At 39.5% G+C, this 26,025-nt stretch overlaps 1 protein-coding gene across 4 annotated transcripts; it reads left to right on the forward strand.

Annotated features, from left to right (window-relative positions):
• The first annotated feature begins 414 nt into the window (after positions 1 to 414).
• On the forward strand, positions 415 to 25,322 carry LOC144003519 (fibroblast growth factor 6-like). Of its 4 annotated transcripts, none has more exons than XM_077499886.1 (6): positions 415 to 616; positions 3,053 to 3,078; positions 3,742 to 3,969; positions 10,606 to 11,184; positions 11,250 to 11,353; positions 20,567 to 25,322. In XM_077499886.1, exons 4-6 carry the CDS (start codon positions 10,887 to 10,889, stop codon positions 20,741 to 20,743), a joined length of 579 nt encoding a protein of 192 aa, XP_077356012.1. In that variant the 5' UTR covers positions 415 to 616; positions 3,053 to 3,078; positions 3,742 to 3,969; positions 10,606 to 10,886; the 3' UTR covers positions 20,744 to 25,322. The 4 variants fall into 4 exon arrangements, with proteins under 4 accessions (XP_077356012.1, XP_077356013.1, XP_077356014.1 ...); XM_077499887.1 differs by having other exon boundaries at positions 3,056 to 3,078; XM_077499888.1 differs by lacking the exon at positions 3,053 to 3,078.
• Positions 25,323 to 26,025: the final 703 nt, after the last annotated feature.

Consider the following 26,025-nt stretch of genomic DNA (forward strand, 5'->3'; position numbering starts at 1 on the left):
TATAGTAAGGAGTGGGCCCTGTTCTTTTTGAGTGGGCTCAGGATTTAGGGTTGGAATTTCCCATCACTTTAACAGTGAGTTCCGCTGAAGTCTCCCTGCACCGGAAGGGCGGGTGCGCTCATCAGGCGAATGCGTAAGTGAATTGTGCATATAGTCCATTGTCATGACTAGGGTCATGCAAGGGTTATGTTTGGGTCATGACTAGGGCTGCCAAGATTAGTCGACTCGTCGTGACGGTCGTCGACGGCTAATTTAAATAGTCGACTAGTCAGTTTTACATAATATATATCAGCCTTATATTTGTTTTTTCTTCCAAAACTGCCTCAACCGCTCGTTTGACTGCCCGCCGCTCTCTTCCTGCCTGCTCTTACTAGACGCACATGCGCAGTAGCATTAATCCGGGTCAGACGTGACGTCAGTACTAGCTGTACACAGTATGCTCTCATGGCTAACCAACATCGGACTTCGAAGGTTTGGGAACATTTCTACAAAGACGCTAAAGCGAATAATGTTCAATGTAAAATATGCAAGACAGACCTTGCCTCTCACGGCAGTTGAGACGGAAGCACCTTTTGTCAAATCCTTCTGCCGGCGAGGGACAGTCATCTCAGCCACTGTAAGTTATTTGGATGGTTAGCGTAGCTAAGTGCTAACGTGGACGTTAATTTAGCACACACTGTGTAATAAAACGTGCAACGTTGTTACAGCTGTTAAGTCCTCTTCTCCTGCCCAGGGACCTCCTAACCGATGGTATGGAGACTGAGTAGGCAGACTCGTTTTCGTTGTTTCACACATACTTGTATTTTAGCACTCCTCAACGACAGACGGTGCGCGCACACAAGCTCTTCCGCTCGCCTTCTCTTTCCTAAACAACACCGCCCTCCTGCGCCAAAGTGCGGCACTACAGCACTTAAAGGGCCAGGCTTGGCCTGTAACACAGCGATGTTATGGCTAAATTGTAAATGTGGCAACGATGTCTTAACGCTACGTTACAGTGCTAAAAGACTCCGTTCTACTTCATTAGAGAGCATTATTATGAAGCTATCAACGTGCATGCCTGAAAAGTATTTTTTATATTGTTTACATGTTTGTTGTATTCATATTAGTAATTGCGATTTAGTTTTGGTTTTATTTTCAATTGCACTCAACATTTGTTGTTATAAATGTTAAAGGCAACAGTATTTGAGCTAAAAGTTCAAATGTACTATCGGCATAATTGTCTTTTTTGGATTGCACAAGGAATTCTGGTACAAACCTCACTTTAATAAAAGTTGAATGTACTGTTAGTCTGTTACCTTTCACCTGTCACCATCTTTATTACTAACTTGTACATATATCTTAACAAATTCAAGCTATATGCAAATGATGGTTATATAAGAGTAGCTGCTTGCTTGTCAGTCCCTTAAAAATATTGGCCTAAGTCGTCAAAATAAAAAAAAATGCTGGCCACCTTTGCTAAAATTGGCTACATCCGTAGTTGAACAGATAAGTTTATTATTTTATGTATATATAATTATACCCCTGAAATGAAAATTAAATTAAAACTTAATCGGAATGTGGTTCAGTTTTTGGAGTTTTCTGAGGAAAAAGGGTCGAAAAAAAGACTTTGGGCAATTATTGAAGGAGGCTGACGATCCGATCCAATTAGTCGATTAATCGCGACTACTGTTGGTGATTAGTCGACTAGCAAAATAGTCGTTTGTGGCAGCCCTAGTCATGACCGTGTGATCAAATGTCTGTTTTGAACTTGTAACCAGCATCTAGTTTCAACTGGTAAGACGTGATGTGATGTCAGGAGCTATGTGATGTCAAGAATCTTTAATTTCTTTATCTGGTCAACAGCCAATCAGATAATTCCATATCAGTCCTGGTACCCACATGTCTAGTGACAGCCAATCGGATTGATTCGCTGAACCTGACTGAGAAGTGTGTGTTTTAGTCGGATTATTACTTCTGTTCCTCTGTGCACCTCCTCAGCCCAAGTTAGCTAAGCGTCTCGTGATTCTCGATACATTCTCGTTGTTTCTTGTCTAGTCAAGTTTGTTGTACGCCTCTCAATGTTATGCGAATAAAGTGTTAAACTCTTATTTGTGTCTGCGCTTTTGAGATCCAACCCCAGAACATAACAGATTTAGTTGCACTTATTGTTTATTACGGAGGGTTTTAGTCTGGTCTAATCTAGTTTTGGTCGGGTGAAAAATGTGTGTTGACGAAATGATTTTTTTTTAGTTTTGGTTGATGAAATGAACACTACTCCAGCCTATATTGGCAGCAGCAAGGTCACTCACATGAATGCCATCATGATGCTGTGTGCGGCGGCGACAGCGCTCCAGAGTGGTAGATTGCGCGTGGGGGGGCTCGCCTTCCGGGGCTTTGCCCTTGTATGGGCGTTCCGCTGTTGTCTGTGCTTTACGTGGTCATCTCCTGCATGTGGAAAGTATTTTTAGTTTCTTTTTCTCAGTTGTTTTACAAGCTTGCATACACCACATGTGGATCCTTTTGCTGCTTTCGGATATCCGGCGCGCCGGCGGGGATGTTCCCTGACCCCGGCGTGACCTTCCTTCAATTATCACATATCCGGATGGCGTCTCTGGTGCTGGCAACTGAGAGTGGGCAGACAGACACATCTGGCTTCCGGAGTTTGTATTCCGAAGGTCTCGTTTTCTTAAGCGCATGCTTTCCCTGCAAAGCTAAATTGCTAGGGACATAAAAGACGGCACACATTTCGATATGATATGGAAAACACCGCACATTTGATTAGTGTGCCTGTTTTTTATGTGAGGCCTTCAGGTGCATCACGTGACGATAATAGAGCGGAATTGAATTTTTCCAACATGGACGTGAGTGTCTTCCTGTATCTTATATTGACTCATTAGGATTAGTGTTCATTTTGTCTGCCATTTTGAAATCTAGTCTCAGTTGTAGTCCAGTTTCAGTCACGCTTGTTAGTTTTTGTCACAGTTAATTAACTTCATCCTGTTTTTATTTCGTCCGTTTTTCAAGTTCAAGTTATGCCAATAGGTTTTTTTTGTTTGTTTGTTTGTTTTTCCAGCAGCAGCATAGGAAGATCATATCCCGGTGAGTAATGCTAAGATGCTACTCTGTATACATTCCTGAAGCGATTTGAATGAATAGTCTTTTTTATTTTATTTTTTGTATTTATTTTTTTTATTTTTTTTTTATTTTTTTTGTTAGGGATAAAAGTGCTGCGAGTAGCGCGCTAATTAGCATTAGCCAGTCAGGCTTGAGTAGATCATGACAATTATTTACTCATCTATAAAATGAAGCAGAAGTCATTGTCAATCAAATCATTTGGAATCGAAAATTGATTTTGAATCGAATTGCCGACTGAAAAATTGGAATCAAATCGTGAGACAGTCAATGATTCCTACACCTAGTAATTTTATTCATCTAGTTTTGGTAAAAAAAAAAAAAAACTCTTGTTTTAGTCATGACAATCATTTTACCCCTGTATATTTTTTTTTGTCAGATTCTATTGAACCTTTTCAGATTTTGCAAAATCTATCATTTTTGTCTTGTTTTTGTTCATGAACTAAAATGTCCATAGATTTTAGTCCAGTTTTTATGAAGTGAAGGACATTTTTTGTCTCGTCTTCATTCGTCAGCGAAAATGCAAAACTGATTTAGTCCCAATTCATTGTTTATGAATGAGGGTTTTAGTCTAGTGTAGTTTAGTCCAGTGAAAAATGTGTGTGTGATGAAATGATTTTTGTTTTATAGGATGAGGATTTTGACATTCAGGTCAGAGCGACATCACTTTCAACTAGTCAGGCTGACTTCTGGCCTCGGAAATGCCTCCGCGTGGTTTCCCAGTCGAGGGATATTGATGTTCCTCATCTGCATTCCCGGTGCTGCAATGCAGTCCCAAAGCTTCAGGTGTGGTGCCGGGGTGTTCTGACACATCTTGGACACTAGAGGGCGTCAGTCGAGAGGTTCAGCAGAAACCAGGTCACTTTCTATTTAACATTTGCATGTACTTTTTTTCCTTGATGTGGTTTTGCAGGGGAAAAAAGCTTTTTTTCAGGCTTCTGATTGTCTGAAATTGTCTTGCAACCTTTTCACCGATTGCTGGCTCTCGAGCCTAAATATTGTTTGCTTGTGAGTTGCTCTCCAAAACGGGCCCAGTGCCAAAACCGGTGATGAACTCCCGGCCGGCACGGGTGTGGATTTCATCCGGCAGAGGCTGTGACTGAAATAAAACGGTCTGATCTTTGTTGTGCCGGCTGAGTGACAGCTCATCCGTCTTCGCGCTCTCTTCCGTGACTCTCCTTTCCCACTCGGCCTTGATCCGCCGCCGCCGCCGCCGCTTGCTTTTCATCCTGGGGCGAGAACGCGCAGAGCTGCGGGGGTTTAAATGTGCCCGCGGGATTCCTGGCATTCTCCCGAGCCAACTCGGCCTCCGGTGTTGGGTTCCTGGGAGGGGGCCGGAGGAGCTGGGGGGCCCGGAGTCGGCAGCTGACACCTCCCGTGATCTCGGCCTCTTTCCCACCACCGTAAAGCAAATCGTCAACTTTTGCTTCCGAGCGCCACGTCTTTTCCACCAAGTGGTCCGGCCTCGTTTGGCTCACAGTTTGGAACACGCCAATACCGATTATTGGCAGGAAAAAAAAATACAGATTACCGATTGATCTACCAAATATATAAATATATTAATATTCTCAGCTTTAAATGACAAGTCCATATCAAAATAAATCATGAAGTATACAAGGTGATTTGTATAGATTTATGTGTCAATAATAAAACCATTCTTACTTGTTTAAAACTGCTGTAAAGCCTTAACCTTTTATTTAATATATTTTATCTTGTGCTATTTTCACAAGTCTTGGGACTTATTGGGCTAACCTGGAACCTCAGGAATTGGATTTCGTGCCATGGCATGTGGAAAAAAAATGTGTGTTAAGGCAAAAAAAAAAAAATGTTTGCATTCTTGAATTTTGAGAAAAGAATGTCTTTGAATCCTTGAAATATCAACTTTATTATATAATATAACTTGAAAGGACAATGACAAAAGAAAATCAATAAGAAAGTAAATAAACTAAAATAATAGCAACTGAAAAAATAGAACAAATACTAACTGGTCCTGTACATTTTGGCCTCTTGGGGGCAGTATAGTGCCGTGCATCCATGGCGTACACACTTAAAGTGAGAACAGGAGAAAGTTGAGATTGAATTCTATTAAAATAACTCCTTTTTTCACACATTGGGACGAATGTGTGCAATCTGTGGGTATGTGTTCCCACAAAATTTGTGTGTCGATATTCGTTATTTGAAGGAAAAACAGTGCTAGGCTAGCGATGTTTTAAAAACAAAGCATGTTTTGTATTTAAAATATACAGTGGATCTCATTCTTAATGTTGTGTATTTCGTTTTACAGTTAACTCCATCTGGGGTGTCATTAAACAGCTTAAAGCACGCTTAGGGACAACAGAATAACCAGAATAACATACGCTACGCACTTGCAAGTTGCTAATGCTACACAAGCAAAATGGTGCAAACGGGGTACTTTCACAGCATCTGAAACTTCGGCTTTCTTCGTTCATGTTTTAAGGGGAAAACAATCGGCTATTTGGCCCAATTGGCTGATTGTTTTGGCTGATGTTTATAATTGGTGGCCCATTAATCGGTCGGACCCTAATAACTACAACTGTGTCAATTGCATGGCATAGAACAGCAATGAGCAAAAAGAATGTACGTTGATGAAACATATTTCTTTGCATAATATTGAAATCAGTAGTGTGTTTTTCAATGAAATGAATGATTAGTGGATGGCGCTAAAGATGATCCACACTGTCCCTTGAAATGATTGTCATCTGATGATGAGCTCATGTCAAGAGTCATCCGGTTCGCCGTGTTGCATTCAAGGGCAGCAAACTGCTGCGTCACAAGCAAGCAAGAAAAGTCACCTCTGCCTCTCGCTGAGTCAGCCGCCGTTTGGCAAACAGACACCTCTGCAAGGTCTCACGCACAGATGCACCCTTGCAGAGGTATCGTTAGCTACCGGGAAACACCCGCATCGCTGTCGCAACCTCCAGCTATGCAGTGGCTTAAAAAAAAGATACCCTCAAGTTTATTTATTTATAAGTGGCAGAGCAGTTTTTTTTTTTTTTTTTTTTTCAGCTGCTGAATTAACCATCAGCTAACTCAGCAGGAAGAGCTCAAATGGAGCTCACCATTTAGGTCTTCAAATCCCCTTTTAGCTATGTATTTACTTATTTATTTATTTATTTATTTATTACTCATCTCTACATTGCTACGCCAGCATATTAGGGCCATGTATATGTATATGTATATATATATTAGGGGTGTGAATTGCCTAGTACCTGACGATTCGATTCGTATCACGATTCACAGGTCACGATTCGATTCGATACCGATTAATCCCGATACGAATGGTCACGATTCGATACCGATTAATCCCGATATGAATTTATAAGTCGATTGTTGCGATTTTTTTTCATTCATATTTAGAAAATACTAATCAGTAAGCTTGTAGAGTGTAAGATTTATATGAAAATGTATTATTTATTTATCTGAAATTTCAGTCTTATAGAGGTTGTAATCTGTTTCATGTTTGAACAGCATTAAAATAAAAATATTAAGGCTTAATGTGCCGTTCATATAACATTCTTCCATGCTCAAGGTGTGAATCCTAAAAAAAAAATAAAAAAAAAAAAAAAAAAAAAATTAAAATTTTTTTAAAAAAAAAATCGATTCTGCCTATTATTGAATCGATTCGAGAATCGCGCGATGTAGTATCGCGATATATCGCCGAATCGATTTTTTTTAACACCCCTAATATATATATATATATATATATATATATATATATATATATATATATATATATATATATATATATATATATATATATATATATATATATATATATTAGGGGTGTTAAAAAAAAAAAATCGATTCGGCGATATATCGCGATACTACATCGCGCGATTCTCGAATCGATTCAATAATCGGCAGAATCGATTTTTTTTTTTTCGAATTTTTTTTTTTTTTTTTTTTTTCGAAATTTTTTTTTTTTTTTTTTAGGATTCACACCTTGAGCATGGAAGAATGTTATATGAACGGCACATTAAGCCTTAATATTTTTATTTTAATGCTGTTCAAATGTGAAACAGATTGCAAACTGTTTGTGTACAGTGGCTCACGGTTATAAGCCTCAAGTTTTAGATAAATATATTCATACAAATCTTACAGTGTACATGTACAAATTTACTGATAGTATTTTCTAAATTTGAATGGAAAAAAATCGCAACAATCGACTTATAAATTCGTATCGGGATTAATCGGTATCGAATCGTGACCATTCGTATCGGGATTAATCGGTATCGAATCGAATCGTGACCTGTGAATCGTGATACGAATCGAATCGTCAGGTACTAGGCAATTCACACCCCTAATATATATATATATATATATATATTTTTTTTTTTATTATTATTATTATTTTATTTTATTTTATTTTTGGGGGGGGGGGGGGACTCATAAATTAGCAACTTTATAAAGTGGCAGTCTCATAAGTTTCTGAGGGTTTTTTTTTTCTTGCAAATTTGCCACTTCATAAGGTCACAAATTTGCCACTTTAGAATTATTATTTTTTTAATTAGAAAATTTGCAAGTTTTTTTCCCCTCTGAATATGAAGAAATATATATGGTCCTAATATTCTGTTGTCATTCGGGGTGGGACCCTCTCACAATACAATACGATATGCGATACAAGGCTCATGATCACGATTATCTCACAATATGACCATACCGTGATTATCGATATATTGGTCAGGTAATAAGTCCACGATAATTTACGATAAAACTACTCGAGACATAAGTGGATGTTTTTTTGTTTTTTTTTGTACCATCACTTAAACACAATATAAAAACTGGTGTCTTCTTCACACTGAGTACTTTAGTGCATTTTTTTCAACAAATACAAATGTCTTCTGAGCAGAGACAAACGTCCTGTCAACAAATTTTTGTCTTTCTTCAACACTGTCATGCAACATGTCAGTCAGTTACATAGTCAATTGTTTCATTTTATAAACTGTGACACCATTTTTTATGAACATTGCAAAAGAAAACAAATAAAATGACTTCAAATCAAATCAAAATAAAATCCAATTAAATCTATTTTAATATTCCTCAGAAATTGTATGCTTCAAAAAGTCAAGACATAAAATATGTTTTAAAATGTTCAAATAGAAGATATAATCCACATTTTTCAGAGAAAGGTATGCAAAAGTGAGTCAATTGCTGGACAAAAAAAAATGTCTTCCACAAGTCAAAGTACGCTGATGAGTCTTCTTCACCTGAAGACTTGCGTCCATTTCTCTGCCACTCTTATGAGGCGCTCCCCCTAGTGGCCAGCCAAGTAGTTGCTCCAGAAGTCATAAACAATGGAGCCGTCCGTTATAGTAGCTGTATATGAACTACCAATATCGCGATACCCCGTTTAGGCGTACTGAGAAGCTATTGGAAGACAAAGTATCACACTTTATCGTGATATCGATATATCGTCACACTCCTAGTTGTCATTGCTGCGCCAATTCAGTGAATAGAAATTTGACAATGACTGTTTAAAGTAATTTTTGCCCAATGTTGAAAATACTTATTATTCTGATTCCTGCCATTGTTTCTTTGTCAAGCAGTGATGTCATTGCAGGCAAATTGCAGCTGCTGCGCCGATATCTCCCCTTAAAGCCCGACTTAATCAGGCGCTCATTGCATGGGATCCACTTACTTACACTTTCATAATGCTCGTTGATTGGCTCACTAAATGGATGCTATCATTGCAACGACGACAGCTGAGCCCATCTGTCCGTCAAAAACCGGTCAGGACGTTCTGACTCAGCAAGCTCGAGATGCTTTCTTTAATTGTGACTTAATGGTGCCCACTCGGCATATGGATTGGGCTCTCATTTGTCGATAGGTCGTCGTCTTCTTATTTTTTATTTTTTTGACTGGCCTCGGTTCCAAACTGCGATGTACAATGTATAAAGAAGAAGCCGTTATTATCAAATTGAGCCATTGGAATAGATAAAAGTGAGGTTGATTTGTTCACAAGCTCGTTGGGGGTTTCTGTGGTGACGGCACAAGCGCTGACCTGCAGGGAGTATACCCCAGCGTCCCAACATATATTGCATCTGCACCATGCATGCATGCGTGCAGATGCATTACGTGCAACATTTTGCATCAGAAAATTCTGCTCTAAATGAGGCAGTCACGCAGCCGCACATGACACCAGCCCCCCCGTCACCAATTTGGGCTGCGGACACCGTATCCGTCCTTCTATTTCGTTCAAGATTGCCCCCACCCCCAATGAATGTCAAACACATGCCAGTCTCCTGTGTCAATCAAATGCCACCACAGGAAGGTGAAAGGAAGACCGACGGGCTCGCCAATATAAAAGCATTCCATGTCAGATGACACATTTTGAATAAAAAAAAAGAAAAGAAAAATAGGGATGGGCAAGCACCAACATCAGCTTTCTGTATCAGCCGATACTAGGCCATATTCAAGATATTGGTACTCATTAGGCCTGAGTCTAAAATATCAACATATCGAATCGATATTCCTTTTCATAGCCCAATATCGATTCATAAAACCTGGAATCGATATTTTTAATACCCCCCCCCCCCCACCCCCGTAAAAAAATGTTGAACAAATACAAACATGGCGACATGTTTTAGTCATTGATACATTAATTTCATAATAATTGATGAAATTGAGTTCAAATTAAAAAAGTACTGTACTGTTAAAAAAACAAACAAACAAAAAAACCGTGATATTGATTCATTTGTGTTGAGGTGATTTATCTGCCACTGGCATAATTGCATTGTAAGTCATTGGTGACATTATTCTTTTCATATTAAGAGAAATGCAATCTTTAGTGTGAAGTAACTGGTGAAATTATGCATTTTTAAAATGATAAAATACAACTTGAGCCTAGTCTCCACAAACATATGCATTATTATTATTACTGGTCAATTTTTACGCGGACATGTCTGATGTGTTGTGACTAGAATTCCCCCATACAAGTAAGGGGCTTGCACGTTAAAAAAAAATGTAGCGGATTAAAGGAACTTTAAATTAACTCAAAATCAACGCGCTCATTTTGACACACCAAAAATAAAAAATAACAAATTAAAGGTAAAGGTTGAGAATCAAGAAGGGGGAAAAAAAGGCTCATGTGACCCACTGCTGCCCCATGAGTGCTGCCCCATGAGGCACAATTTGGCACTTACCCTTCCACTGCATTATGTCATGTTTGCAGCTATTTTGTGTTTTATTTTGAAAGTCACAAGGAGGAAACGGTCTCTGTCACAGCACTTGCTTGTTTGGCTCGGGTGTGAAGGTGCAGCACCCTCATCGAGCCCATCACAAGTGCTTCCCCGGGACTTTCAGACTCTCTCTCTCTCTCTCTCTCTCTCTCTCTCTCTCTCTCTCTCTCTCTCTCTCTCTCTCTCTCTCTCTCTCTCTCTCTCTCTCTCTCTCTCTCTCTCTCTCTCTCTCTCTCTCTCTCTCTCTCTCTCTCTCTCTCTCTCTCTCTCTCTCCTTCTCCCACTCGTGACTCAGTATTTGAGGTGGCGTGCAGCTCTCCAGCCGTGTGACATCACCGCTGAGGGATGAGTGCGTCAGGGCTAAGGTGAGTCAAACGCAGCCGAGTCCCTCCACCGGCCGCCGTTGCCCGCGAAGGAGGCGGCGAAAGATGCTCATCGCCTCGGACGCGCTCCCTCCCTCCGCTCGGATTCCGGGCCACGGCGTCTTGAGCCGCCGCCGCGATGTCACAGCTCGACAGCAAGTAGGACCACGTGCGTTTCTCGGGCACTGCCCCCACTTGAAGGCGCCTCCGCAGAATGATGCCGGCGGCCGCGCTTGTACTCTGGACTTGCGTGTGTGGTGTGGCGGCGGTGGCCCCGAGCAGCAGCGGCGGCGGCGGCGGTGGCGGGGCCAGCGCCACTGAGTGGGAGAGGCGCTGGGAGACGCTGTTGTCGCGCTCCTACCTGGGCATCGCGGCGCAAGCCAGCTGGCAGAGCGACTACCTGCGGGGCGTCAAGCGGGTGCGCCGCCTTTACTGCAACGTGGGCATCGGCTTCCACCTGCAGGTGCTCCCTGACGGCAGGATCACCGGCGCGCACCTGGAGGAGCCGCACAGTGAGTTGCATGTAAAGTTGCCGCTGCGGGATGAGGATGATGACGCTAACGGCGCCCTTCTTCAGGTCTCATCGAGATCTCCAGCGTGGAGCGAGGAGTGGTTAGCCTGTTCGGTGTCAAGAGTCAGATGTTCGTCACCATGAACCGCAGGGGGAGGCTCTACGCCACGGTAAATTCACTTAGTCAAACTCATCCATTCCGTTACAAAGTCCGTGGGGCTACTAGTGCCCTCGACAGAAATCTACGACGGCGTATTAGGGCCACGTATCAATTTTTAGTATTTTTTTTTTTTTTTAGAGGTCGGGGGCAATATTCCGAGAAAAAATTTGCCACTTTACAAAGTGGTAAAAGTTTAGAAAGTAGCAAATTTGTGAGGAAAAAGTCAGTTTATAAAATTTTTATAATTTTTAATAAAAATTATAAATATATATATTTTTTTAGATATACATTTTTATAGTTTATAATTTTGCCACTTTCTAAAGTGGCAAATTTTCCACTTTCTAAAGTGGAAAATTTGTGAGTGTAGAAAGTGGCAAATTTGTGAGAAAAAAAACTGTAAATTTGTGACTTTAGAAAGTAGCAAATTTGCGACCTTCTAAAGTGGCAAATTTGCGAGAAAAACTCATAAATTTGTGACTTTATAAAGTGGTAAATTTGCGACTTTCTAAAGTGGCAAATTTGCGAGAGAAAAAAACTCATAAATTTGTGGGTTCATAAAGTGGCTAATTTGCGAGAAAAACTCATAAATTTGTGAGTTTATAAAGTGGCAAATTTGCGAGTTTATAATGTGGCAGATTTGCGAGAAAAAACTCGGAAACTTATGAGAAATACATGTAGCGTAGCTATCGTCTAATCATGTGAAGATTCGTTGGTGGTTAATGGGACACTGTTTATAAAATGAAAAGGCAGCCTGGAAAAGGATTCATTCTTAATTTCAACTTTACTCGTCATACACGGCAGCTCGAGCACCAACACTTCCTGATCCCCTATCAGCTGACTAGCACGAACCAATCAGAAGCGAGCAATGATGTTCGGTCGTGGAAGTGAATGATGGAGAGCAGCTGATTCCACACATCAATTTAAATACTTGTACAAAAGAAAAATACCAAAATGCATGGATGTGTAAATAATAATTTTGGGAACATAAATGTACAAGTAAATATGCATTTGAACAAATGAACTTAAATGATTGATCCTTTGGGTGTGGACATTCATAAAGCGAGGAGTCTTTGTCGCTGTCCGTACCCAACGCTTCAAAGAGCGAATGCTTAACATCATATGCTTCATCTCTGCTATCTCCTTATTTGAAAACACAACCGACAAGTATTGGCACAAAACATTCAAGTAGTACGCTACGTGCATTTCTCCTAAGTTTTTGAGTTGTTGTTTTTTTTTTCGCAAATCTGCCATTTTCTAAACTTGCAAATTTGCACGTTTTTTTTCTCTCGCATATTTGCCACTGTAGAAAGTGGGTAAATATTTGAACTTTAAAAAGTGGCAAATTAAAAAAAAAAAAAAAAAAAAAAAAAAAAAAAAAAAAAAGTGGCAAATTTGCGAGTTTTTTTTTTTCTCTGAATATTGCCCCAGCCCTCTAAAATTATATGTTTATACGTGGTCCTAATACGCCGTCTTAGAAATCACTACTTGACATTCCAAAAAAACTCAAAAACTTAGGAGAAATGCACGTAGCGTACTACTTGAATGTTTTGTGCCAATACTTGTGGGTTGTGTTTTCAAATAAGGAGATAGCAGAGATGAAGCATATGATGTTAAAAGGTGTCCTATTGGACATATTGGTGTCCGTGCAGATGCCTGATGGCAAAGTTGAATGGTGATCCCTCCCCACTTTTACAACCTGCTCAGAGATGAGTCCAAAATGGCGACTTTACGAGAGTCGTTGTGTTATTAATATTCTGACAGGCATGCGGAGGCAGGCGTCACATGTCCAAACGTTACCCTGCGTGTTTGTTTTTATTTAGGGGAATTCACGCTCACCGCAGAGATAGAAAGATGACCTCATTCTATGGCTGGGCGATATGGCCAATCAATAAAATATCAATTATTTATTTATTTATTTATTTATTTATTTATTTCACTCATTCAGGACGAGTATGATTTTAATCGATTTTAATCAAATAAACCCCAAAAAACATTTATTTAAATCAGTGGTGTAAAAAAAAATATATATATATATATATATATATGTATTAGGGGTGTTTAAAAAAAAATCGATTCGGTTATATATCGCGATACTACATCGCGCGATTCTCGAATCGATTCAATAATCGGCAGAATCTATTTTTTTTTATTTTTTTTTATTTTTTTTTAGGATTCACACCTTGAGCATGGAAGAATGTTATATGAATGGAACATTAAGCCTTAATATTTTATTTTAATGCTGTTCAAACATGAAACAGATTACAACCTCTATAAGACTGAAATTTCAGATAAATAAATAATACATTTTCATATAAATCTTACACTCTACAAGCTTACTGATTAGTATTTTCTAAATTTGAATGAAAAAAAATCGCAACAATCGACTTATAAATTCGTATCGGGATTAATCGGTATCGAATCGAATCGTGACACCTGTGAATCGTGATACGAATCGAATCGTCAGGTACTAGGCAATTCACACCCCTAATATATATATATATATATATATATATATATATATACACACACACACACATTAGTGCTGTCAAACGATTAAAAATTTTAATCTGATTAATCAGATTTTTTTATTTTGATTAATCACGATTAATCAGCTAAATTACTTGTGTATTCGCGTAATATAAAATAAATACAAAATACCGTAATATTTTGACATTAACGCATTTTATTATCTCTAATGTCAATTGCAAACATTGATTAAATGCATGTACGCAATTGCATGCATGCCTGTATTGCTCAAAACCTAACAGCATCATATCAATTGGATGCAATTCAGCAATTATTAATTCATTAAACACAAATTACTTTTGTTTTATTTAAAGTCCCGTCGGGTTGTTTTTAAAAGCGAAATTTACCACCGAGCACACCAACTGGAGTTACCCTGCTCATTTTGGAACAACAGGCGTAGGAAATGCCGTGCATTGACCTCATCACTGACCTGCGCAGCCTTCTCTGTAACCATCCACGCTTACGTTCAAGGCTCAAGTGCGCTCCAAAAAAATAGTGCAATTAATTTGCGTTAATATGTGATTAATCCAACATTTTTCTGCGATTAATTAATCTATTAACACTTTAACTTTGAGAGCCCTAATATATATATATATATATATATATATATATATATATATATATATATATATATATATATATATATACATATGACTATATGACTATATGACTGGATAGTCTTTTGAGGTGGCAAAGCTGCCATAATATTGCTCCTCTCAAGAATGATCTAAATTGGAGAACATTTGAGACAGTACTTAGTAGAAACAGCGTGATTTATGCCGTTTTAAATTTGTTGAACATAAACAAGAGGACTTCAGACAATTTACAACATGCCTTAAATACATTATGCTTAATGATGTTTAGTACAATAGGAAACTTTTGTATTTTTTATTAAAGAAATCTAACTGTAATTCAACAAAAGATGCCTCTGCCCAATCTAATATTGGGGTCTAAGGAACAGAGCGATAAAAGAAAAAGGTGGTCTTCAAAGCAGCACATACTGTCCACTTATTATTAGTATTTTTTTAATTGTTAGAAAATAGTGAGCAACCCAGCAAAAAAAAAAAAAACACCCCGCCTCCGGCCTCATACTAACTGCCTCTCATCTGTATGTATAGCGTACAGTAGTCTGCGAGTAACAAGATGGCCGCCATTGTTGTTCAATTTAATATATTTTACTTGCCACACCACAAGGGGGCAGTGTTGTTTCTTGGATGTGACGGAAGCTCGAAGGGGGAGAGCGGAGGTGGTGCTGTTGGAACGGTGGTGGACGGGGAGTGCGTGGAAATAAAGGAGACAAACTTGAAACAAAAGTGGAGTTCTTATTCCATCCAACATTGGTAGCAGAGGATGGTTAGCAACTACAGAGTTCCGTCACCATTTGAAGAAGGAAAACCCTATGAAAGCTGGAAAAATGAGATCGGAATTTGGACAAGAGTCACCGACTTGGAGAGAGAAAAAAACAAGCCCTCGCGGTGGCTTTGGCGCTATCAGGTAGGGCGCGAGAAACAGCAATGGAAATTCCAGTAGACGGACTAAATGATGACAGGGGAATGAACACTCTATTTGCCAAACTTGATGGGTTGTTCCTTAAAGAAGAAAAGGACAGAATATATGAGGCTTACTCCAATTTTGAACGGATTATGAAAGACGTGAATATGCCAATGGCGGACTATATAATTGAGTTTGAACAGCGATATTCACGAATGCGGAAATACAACATGGAGTTACCCGATGCTGTTTTAGCTTTTAAGCTGTTAGACACAGCGTGCTTGGATATGACAGACAGACAGCTGGCTTTAACAGCATGCAGTGACTAAACCTTTGCTAACATGAAGTCAGCGCTGAAGAGGATATTTGGCGGAAATGCGAGTGCTGTAACCGAAGGTATCAGCCAGGAAACGGTATATGCTACGGAGCAGTAACGGAAAAAAAACAAAGCCTGGCAAAGGTCCCCGCGACAGAAAACTCCACAAAATGGTACAAATCCACTTGACAAGTATGGGCGGAGATCAAAATGTGCAGTGTGCCAAAGTACGTTTCACTGGGCTAAAGACTGTCCACACAAAGACGAGAGTGTAAAAATAACGGAGAATCGCGAAACAGAAGTTGAAGAGTGTAATGTTACTCTGTTTACCAAGGAATCACCAACAGATGCAGAGATATTTATGACAGAATGTTTTGGCTCAGCAATAATAGGCACTGCTTGTACTAGAACAGTGTGCGGACGGCAGTGGCTTGAACAGTACAGCACAGTATTAGGAAAGAAAAGTGCTAATACTATGAGAGAAAGTGAAAAACAAAGTTGCAGGCCATTTAAGTTTGGAGATGAAAAGTCGTCTTCTCGGTGAAAAGTGTGAAATACCAGCTAAATTTGGGCACACAAAATGTAACATAGAAGCTGAAGTTGTGCCTGTTGACATCCCTCTGCTCTTAAGCAAGACATCCCTAAAAAGAGCAGGGACAGTTTTAAACATGGAGTGTGACAGTGCAGTAATGTTCAAGCAGCCTATAAAACTGGATTTTACTAGTTCTGGACATTATTGTGTAAGCATTGTGGACAGTGAGCAGAAATGCAATGCTGATGCGGAGCACACACCAGATACTGAGGAAGAAATACTGACAAAAACAGAAACGATGAAAACAGATAAAAAGATGAGAGTTTTAGAGAAACTTCACAAACAATTGGGACATGCCTCTGCAGACAAGTTACAAAGACTTTTAAGCAGTTCTGGCAACAAGGATGCTGGATGTGTCGACCTGCTGCAGAAAGTAGTAAGTCAATGTGAAGTGTGTCAAAGATATTGTAGAGTTAAACCTAAACCTGCTGTGGGCTTACCACTTGCGTCAACGTACAATGAAACTGTTGCTGTGGACTTGCATGAGCTCGAGCCAGGAGTGTGGTACCTACATATTATTGATCAGTTCACTCGTTTCAGTGCAGGGAGTGTGCTTACTACAAAGAGATCTTCTGAGATAGTCAAACATTTTATTCACGACTGGATAAGTGTGCACGGCCCACCTAAAAAACTGTTTAGTGATAATGGTGGGGAGTTCAACACTGAAGAAGTGAGAGACATGGCTGAGAATTTTAACATGGAAGTAAAAACAACAGCTGCCTACAGTCCTTGGCGTAATGGGCTGTTAGAGCGACATAATCAGACCCTAACTGAGATCATAATGAAAGTGAAAACAAGCACCGGATGCAATTGGAGCACTGCTATGGACTGGGCTTTGATGGCAAAGAACTGCATGCAAAGTGTCCATGGCTATAGTCCACATCAGCTGGTATTTGGACAGAATCCCAATCTACCTTCTGTGTTGAATGACCAAGCACCTGCTCTAGAAGGTACCACTAAAAGTGAATGGGTCGCTAAATATATTTCAGCTCTGCACGCAGCAAGAAAGGCTTTTACTGAAGCAGAATGTTCCGAGAGAATACGAAGAGTACTAAAGAAATAGGTGCGTCACACAGATGAGAAGTTTGAACTCGGTGACAAGGTTTACTACAAAAGAGTGGACTGTCCAGAATGGAAAGGGCCAGGAATTGTCATTGGACAGGATGGTGCAGTTGTTTTTGTCAGACATGGAGGCACCTGTATTCGAGTCCATCAACTCAGACTGAAGAAAGTTACCCAGGAATCTGAGTACGAATCTCAGATTTCCTGTGATCAAGTTAACAATAACAAGCAACAGCGTGCCATTGATATGACAGATGAGCCGGAAGGAGAGACACATGCTGAACGCACTGAGAATGATGCATTGCCCGTTGTGGAAAACTCGAGGGCTGAAGGACAAGAGCTTGGAAGTAATGTCAATTTAAAGGCTGGTCAGATTGTCACGTTCAAAAATCCAGAAAATGGCATTCAACAAACAGCAAAAGTTTTAGGGCGTGCTGGAAAAGTGACAGGAAAATATAAAAACTGGTACAACTTGGAGCTACTCGAGCCTGCTGGAGTGGCTGGCACCAACGAATCCGCAGATGTGTCACAGTTGGAGGATTTTCAAATCCAGGTGGATCCTGATGCATCAGGAAATGCCTGTGAGGACATACTTGTGACAAAAGATGTTTCATTTGATGACGCTAAGTCGAGCGAAATACAAAACTGGAAACAAAATGATGTGTTTGAAGAAGTTGAGGACAAGGGACAAAAGCGCATATCCATACGATGGGTCTGCACTCTGAAAGAGACAATGACTGGATTAGTACCTAAAGCAAGGCTTGTTGCAAGAGGATTTTAGGAGCTGCAAGTTACAGAGCTACAAAAAGACTCACCAACCTGTGCCTCTGAGTCACTGAAGCTTCTTGTAGCAGTGATTTGTCAAAGACAATGGCAACTTCATTCGATGGACATCAAGTCAGCCTTTTTACAGGGGATGGAACTGTCTAGAGACATTTTTGTCAAACCTCCTCCTGAAGCGAACAGTGCAGGGACACTTTGGAAATTAAAGAAGTGTGTGTATGGCTTGGCAGATGCCTCTCTGTATTGGTACAACCAAGTAAAGAATATAATGTTTGAAGCAGGAGGTATTGTAGCCAAAGTAGACCCAGCAGTTTTCTACTGGCTGGACAATGACAAAAATGTAACCGGTGTTCTTGCTTGTCATGTGGATGATTTCATTTGGGGTGGGTCTCAAGTGTTTGAAATGACAGTCATGGCACATCTCAAAGCAAGGTTCAGCATTGGGCGTGAAGCTCATGACAATTTTTCTTTTGTCGGTGTAGATTTTGTAACTTCTGACAAAGGAGTAAAAATACACCAACACACATACATTGCACACTTACAGCCTATACCTCTCACATTGTCATGAGCAGCCGAGCAAGTTTCCCCTATTACTGAGGAAGAGAGGGATCAGCTCAGATCAAAGATAGGGCAGCTTTTATGGGTGGCTAGACAAAGCATACCCGATGCCATGTTTGATGCCAGCAATCTGGCATCAAATCTCAAATGTGCCACAATACAGACCATTTGTGAAGCAAATAGAGTTGTGTCTAAAATAAAACCTAAGACAGTTGAGTTGAATTTTCAACACCTTGGGAAAGATGATAGCCTGAAGTTGGTTACCTTTACTGGTGCATCTTTTGCAAATCTCTCAAATGGAGGGACTCAAGGTGGCCACTTCACTGTTTTGATGGGTGAAAACGGACTGTTTTCTCCTATTTCGTGGCAGTCAAAGAAAATCAAGAGAATTGTCAGGAGTACACTTGCAGGTGAAACGCTAGCAATGTCTGAGAGAATTGACAACGCAATTTTTCTCTCAACATTATATCTGAACTCTATGCAGGTAGCACAGAACAACCTGTACCAATAATCTGTGTTACTGATAATCATTCTCTTATGGATGCACTGAAGTCTACTAAATTTGTTGCTGAAAAAAGGCTTCGCTTGGAAATCAGCTCTATTAAAGAGCTCGTTGAAACCAAAAGGGTAAAAAAGGTGCTGTGGTCAGACACCAAGGATCAACTGGCTGACTGTCTCACTAAGAAGGGAGCATCTTCAGCCATATTGCTCAGGGCTCTCTATGAAGGGCATTGGAAAGTTGAGTAAATAACCAATTTTTTTTTTTATGTTTACACAGTTCAGCATTTAGATGATACATTTGTATCTGCATATAATGTTCATTTGTTGTTGTTTTTTGTTTGTTTTTGTTTTTTGTTTTTTTTGTTTTTTTTGTTTTTTGTTTTTTAAGAGACTGAGATTGTTGTTCAATTTAATATCTTTTACTTGCCACACCACAAGGGGGCAGTGTTGTTTCTTGGATGTGACGGAAGCTCGAAGGGGGAGAGCGGAGGTGGTGCTGTTGGACCGGTGGTGGACGGGGAGTGCGTGGAAATAAAGGAGACAAACTTGAAACACAAGTGGAGTTCTTATTCCATCCAACAGCCATGACTTCATCGGTTCGAGGAAGTCTCGCCGGCTTGCAATGGAGAGCTCCAGCAATGGACGACGATCGTGTCCACCGTCACCTCAACTTGCGACTTGTGTTGTTAGACAAGTGAGGGTAGACAGTGGACAAGATCGTCGTCCATTGCTGGAGCTCTCCGTTGCAAGCCGGTGAGACTTCCTTGTTCGCCGACCAGCTCACTCGGCCAATGACAGGCAGTTTACAACGGCGGAGTCCAACCCAAGACACACTTAGGACCGCCCCCTCATTTGAATAAGATTTCGACTTGGCTGTACGGCCCAAAACTGCCAAAATTAAAAATAAATAAATAAATGACGAAATCAATGACTAAATAAATAAATGACGAAATAAATAGATAAATAAATTACTAAATAAATAAATGACTAAATTACTACATAAATAAATAAATAAATGTCAAAATAAATAAATGACGAAAAGTGAAAATAAAAACGGATTTATTTCCATTTATATTTATTTTTTTAGATGTATTTTTGGAATTATATTTTTTTTATATTCATTTTTATTTTCACTTTTAGTCATTTATTTATTTAGTTAGTTATTTATTTATTTCGAATTTGGGCAGTTTTTGGTCCTCCATATTTATGGCCCAGTCCAACCTCATTCCCTGACTTCAACACGACAAATACAAACTTTCAGTCAGCTTTTGAAAGAATATGACACGAAATTTGGAGCGGAAAATGTATTTGGACAGTTGAATCAATCGTCAGTCAAACTGGATTGTGTTGAGGTCTTGGTTCTATTGACAGCTCCTGTTGTTTTTTTTTCCTAGAGTGTGTTCAGCGACGAGTGCAAGTTCCGGGAGACGCTGCTGGCCAACAACTACAACGCCTACGAGTCTTTTGTTTACAAGGGCTTCTACGTGGCCCTCAGCCGGCAGGGGCGGGCGCGGCGAGGCGACAAGGCCAGCACCGCCTCCACCGGGACGCACTTCCTCCCTCGCTTGTGACGTACGGACGCCAACGATGCCGGCATTTGCACACGCGGATGTTTTTTTTTTCCCCCACCTTCCCAGGTAGCGCCGTTGTCGACGGCAATGAACGTTGATCCTGTTCTATATGTATATTTACAGAGCTCTCTTTATATTATGTTCGCCATACTTGTGCTGCTTGTCGGGGGGCCTTTTTTGCCGCTCTCACTTGGTGCTTGTTCAGCGACACTGTATGGACACGTTGCTTCATCAATCGATCGATCAATCAATTCTGTCTAATAGTGCACAAAACAAGAGCCACAAAAGCATGCTTAGATGAATTGTGGTATAGTCACAACATGCACAAACGAACGCACACCAAAAGTCACTTCCGTCCACATAGGTGCCTTGAGATACCAGTGACCTGACTCACACATTTGTTTTTATTTATTTTTTTATTTTTTTATTTTTTTATTATTATTATTATTATTTTTTAGATACAAGCTTTTGTTTGGATATTTTTTTTTGTGCTTAGGCTTGGAAGCAAAACAAAACAGAAGCAACAGATATGTTACCACAAACTCTATTGCTGTTTTTATTAGGGCTGTCAGATGATTACAATTTTTAATCGCATTATATCCATAGTTAACTCAAGATTAATCAATGTTATATGTGTTCTAAATGTACAATAAAATATTTTTTTCTATCTTTCCATACTGTTATTAACATAAAAGTGGGGAAAGAAATGTTAAACGAATAGAAAGATGGATTTATCTATTAGTCGTTGATAGTAATTTAACAGTAATGTCATTACTGTTACTGTGTATTTTTATAAAGTACAATATCATTGGGTGCTTTAAGAGTGTTTTAAGTTACAAATGTGGTGGCAGAACAAATTGAACTTGTATCTCAAGGCACCGCTGTCGATAATGTCCATAATAGTGTGTATGTTGCTGACACGGAGGAAGAGCGTCTATGTGCTTCATTAAAAGGCTCTTTAAATGACCTCAAAGCAGCGAGTTGTAGATGAAGGATGCATGGGACAAGCGTGTGCGTGCGTGACTGATTTTCAATGCACTACTTTTGCTATACAATTTAAAACAGTGCCTTGGCGCTCCCACTCGAGGCCCCCCTTGAACTTGCATGCAAGAGGGTGAGGCAAAAAATAGGAATGACGATACGGAGCGGGCCTCAAGAAAAGGTGGGGTGGGGGCTTGGGTCAGCATGGGGCAGGGAACGAAGGTGAGGCTGTCTCTGCTTCTTGGCGCTGTAGCAATGAAGTCATTTCCAATCGGAGGCGAGCCAAACAAAACTCAGAGCGAGACCTCCCTCTGTATTGTAGTTCAAGGGTGAACATGTGAGACGTTCAAAAGTGCGACGTTATATTTGACATTGGTTGACTTCCAAATTGTTCCAACTTCAAAGGAAGCCTCCCTTTCGATTGGAGGGGTGGGGAAGTCGCAGTAAAACAGGCCCAAATCCAGATGTCAGTCCAAATGATAATAATAAAAATAATAAGTGCAATTTCTGGAGAAATTGCGTGGGAAAGCTGAATGCTAACAGCTGAATGCTCAGATTTGAATACATGTGGAAAGCTTATGAAGTAAATTGAGAGAGAAATTATGAAATGATGACCTCCTGGTTGCTGGACAATGCACTTTACCAACTGTGCCAACGAGCAGTATCAAACGCCTGGTAACGATAAGTTATATGTACGGAAGTGGGCGTGGAAAGTGGCAGACATAGTTAAATATCTATCCCATTGAAAATGAATGGGGAAAAGTTGATATTTAACGTTAAATTGTGCAAATACTGTAAGTGATGTGGAATCAGACGATATATACCCCACGAGGCGTGATTTTTGTAAGCTAGTTGGAATTTGAACAATGTAAATTGGAAGTATTATGTGGGAGTTGTTACATGGCAAAAACGTGTGGAGAATAAAAATCACAATAACATATGGGCTGAAGCATTCCCACAACTAGACTAATTCAGCATTCCCACAACTAGACTAAGTGCAATTTCTGGAGAAATTGTGTGGGAATGCTGAAAGCTAATAGCTGAATGCTAAGGTGAATGCTTATGAAGCAAATTGAATGTGAAATGTGAACATTACAAAGTTTTAATTGAAGTTGAAATATAAATGAATGGAAAGAAAATTTGAACTGAAATCTGTTAAGATGGGCGTGGAAAGTGTGACTTGGAAAAAATTCAATGTCATTCACATTGAAAATGAATGGGGAAAAGTTTGATATTTAACGTTAAATTGTGTGAGTACTGTAAGTAATGTGGAATCAGACGATATATACCCCGGAAGGCATACATTTTTGAAGCAAGTTGATACTTGAACGGTGTAAATCGGCACTACACTATTATGTGTGAGGTTGTTTCAACATTTTCAACACTTTCAACATTCCCACAATTGGTGAGACGAGGTGCAGGTCACACACAAACGTGCTGTTAGCTGGATGCTAATGATGTTAGCATCTGCTTGGAAACATTCATCTGTGTAAACAATTGATTGTATTACTGATAATGGACACCACTTTTGGGGTGCAATATGTTGCTAAAATGTTAGTGCACATGTTGCATGTGATGTCCAATTTCAAACAACCACAGTGTAAATAGTGCAGTTTAAAAAATATGTGTGCGTGCGTGCGTGCACTGCAGTAGCAGCCAGCATCTCTTTCTCCGCTTTCAATGCAGTTAAGGAAACAAGTGAGTCGCATGCAGGAGGCAGTCAAGGACAATGCGGCAAAAAAAAATGACCGTGCCAATCATTCTTTTCCCGCTCGGCTAGTCGGGTCTGAATGAATTGTACTTACATCATTAACAAGAGACTTCTATTACGCTTAAATGGTCCGAAGTCAAACTCCACTGTCCCGTTTGTTTCGTCATTTGCAACAGTCAATTTTGGCGCCATACGAGTTGGGTCTGAATTGAACGTTGATGAATCCCAAACTCCAGCATCATGATTCAGTTGTTGCAGCAGCCTGGAAAGTTCAGTCTGTCTACTTCCTGTTTCAGCAGCCACAAACTTGAGTCTGAAGTAATTCTACGAGCAAAAATTTATGGCAAAGTTGGTCATAAAAATTTGTCCCGAGCCAACTTCGACTGTCCTTCTTCTTATTCCCCCAATTTGACTCATATCCACTGCCCGTTTAGGTGGCACATACTTGGGTGCTGCTTGATTTCACACTCTCCAAATTCATCATGCCTCAAATATAATGCTGAATTCGAGGATGGTGGGAAGTCGTATATATCTGAGTTGTTTTTTCCCAGTTCCGACCAGAAAGCGTTCGAGGCGAAAGTAAACAACTAAAATCTTATCTGATCTTATTTCATAAGCATTCCATACAAGTAAATACTATAGTTTCATGCCGAGAGATCGCAGCATACCATCGCATGCGTTGCGTTACGTCAAGTTCTGTCGAATATTTATGAATGAATAAAGCTATCTAGTTTTATACTCGAGTAAATTGTTTTACCATTCATGGTCTGTGTTTCCGAACGGGTCGCCATTGTAGAGTGACGTCACAGCATCTAGCTACATTCGAGGATGGTCGGAAGTGGGACTTTTCCAAGTTCAAACCAGGAAGTGTTTACGGGAACGCCAAATTCCACTTGTGAAGTCGGGGAAAAAAAAAAAAAAAAGGACCCGACTTTGCCGATGGACTTACCAGTGACGTCACTCTACAATTTGGAAACACAGACCGTGAATGGTAAAACACTTTTTACTCGAGTATAAAACTAAATAATACCTTTCTTCATTCATAAATATTGGACATAACTCCACGTAACGCATCGTACGTGACAGTATGCCGCTATCTCCCTGCATGAAATTATACTATTTTATTGTATGGAATGCTTACGAAATAAGATCAAAACAAATAAATGAAGCAACATTACAAGAAGCTGCTGGAGGTCAAAATTAGTTTTAAGAACCAAAATAATAAAACAAATTATCACTATATCCGCCATTTTGGTTGTTTACTTTCGCCTCGGAACGCTTTCACGTCGGAACTGGGAAAAACGGACTCGGATGCAACCGACTTCCGACCATCATCCAATGCAGCATTATTCTGGGCTTATTGACTGCATAATAATAATTAAAAATAAAAAAAAGTCATCAAATAAAGCGTCTGCACCCAAAAGAGTGAAGCTTTGCGAGTCCAAATATGTCCACGTGGAATTTTCACTGTACTGTTTGCATGAGCGCCTTCACCTATGCCTTAGTTTGACTGTCCATTATAAAAAAAATAAAAAAAATAAAAAAAAAAATAAAAATAAAAATAAAAAGTTGAGTGATTGTCCCCAAAGCAAATCAAGATGGAGTCTTTTTATTTTTGTACGTACGTGCTGTGCACAGCAAGCAGTTCACTGGGATAACAAACAATAAACAACTTTTCAACAACTCTCTGCTGCCTCCAGTGTCCACTCATGGGAGTCACATTTTTACATTTTACAGTTTTGAGAACAGCACAAATTCAGCATTCATTTGAAAAGATGTAATGAAATTAGTTTTAACATGTTTTAGCTTGCAAATACGTTGACTCAGCACTTACTGCATTACTTTTACTTTGAGAACATTTTTGTGATTGTAGTTTCGGTAATATGGCACATATTGTTATGCTGAGATTTGTGTATTCATATTTTCATCATATATTGATGTTATCAATTCCATTTGAAATATTTTCATTTTTGAAAATAGTGCTGCACTGTGCACATAATAGTGATTGAGGGAAAAACAAACAAAGTGGAGCACTGGATTCCGTAATCAGAAAAATAAAATACATGAAATACACAAACGAGTATGGGTCATGTACAAAAGTCATAATCATCATCATTTTATTTATTTTTTATTTATTTTAACTGCACCTATGGCGTTTTTTATTTCGTTGTTTGTCGCTTTCATTCCTTTTATTAATTTTATTTGTTCTGTTTTAATGTGAAGAACCTTGTGTTGCTTTTAAATATGAAAAGTTCTATAGAAATAAAGATTTGCTTGATAAAACATGATAAAAAAGATCATCAGTGCGGCTTTTGAAACATTTTATGCAAATTAGGTTTGTACATGTCTTCATTCTTACAGTTGGAGTTGAGCAATGGCGCCATCTGCTGGATAAACGGTGAAAGTGTTGGTCAGGTTCTTCAAATCGCCTTTTGCAGTATAACAGCATTGCGGTATCCGAAGTATTCACACTCAATTCTCAGGTACATATTAGAATTGAAAAAGACTTTTGTAGAAGTATCAACTCGGGTATTTTTACTTCAAGTAATGGTCATAGTTTCTTCTCAGTATATGTCCGCTGACGTCGTTC

The sequence above is a fragment of the Festucalex cinctus genome, chromosome 16 (genome assembly GCF_051991245.1).
Source record: "Festucalex cinctus isolate MCC-2025b chromosome 16, RoL_Fcin_1.0, whole genome shotgun sequence".
Classification (NCBI taxonomy): Eukaryota; Metazoa; Chordata; class Actinopteri; order Syngnathiformes; family Syngnathidae; genus Festucalex; species Festucalex cinctus.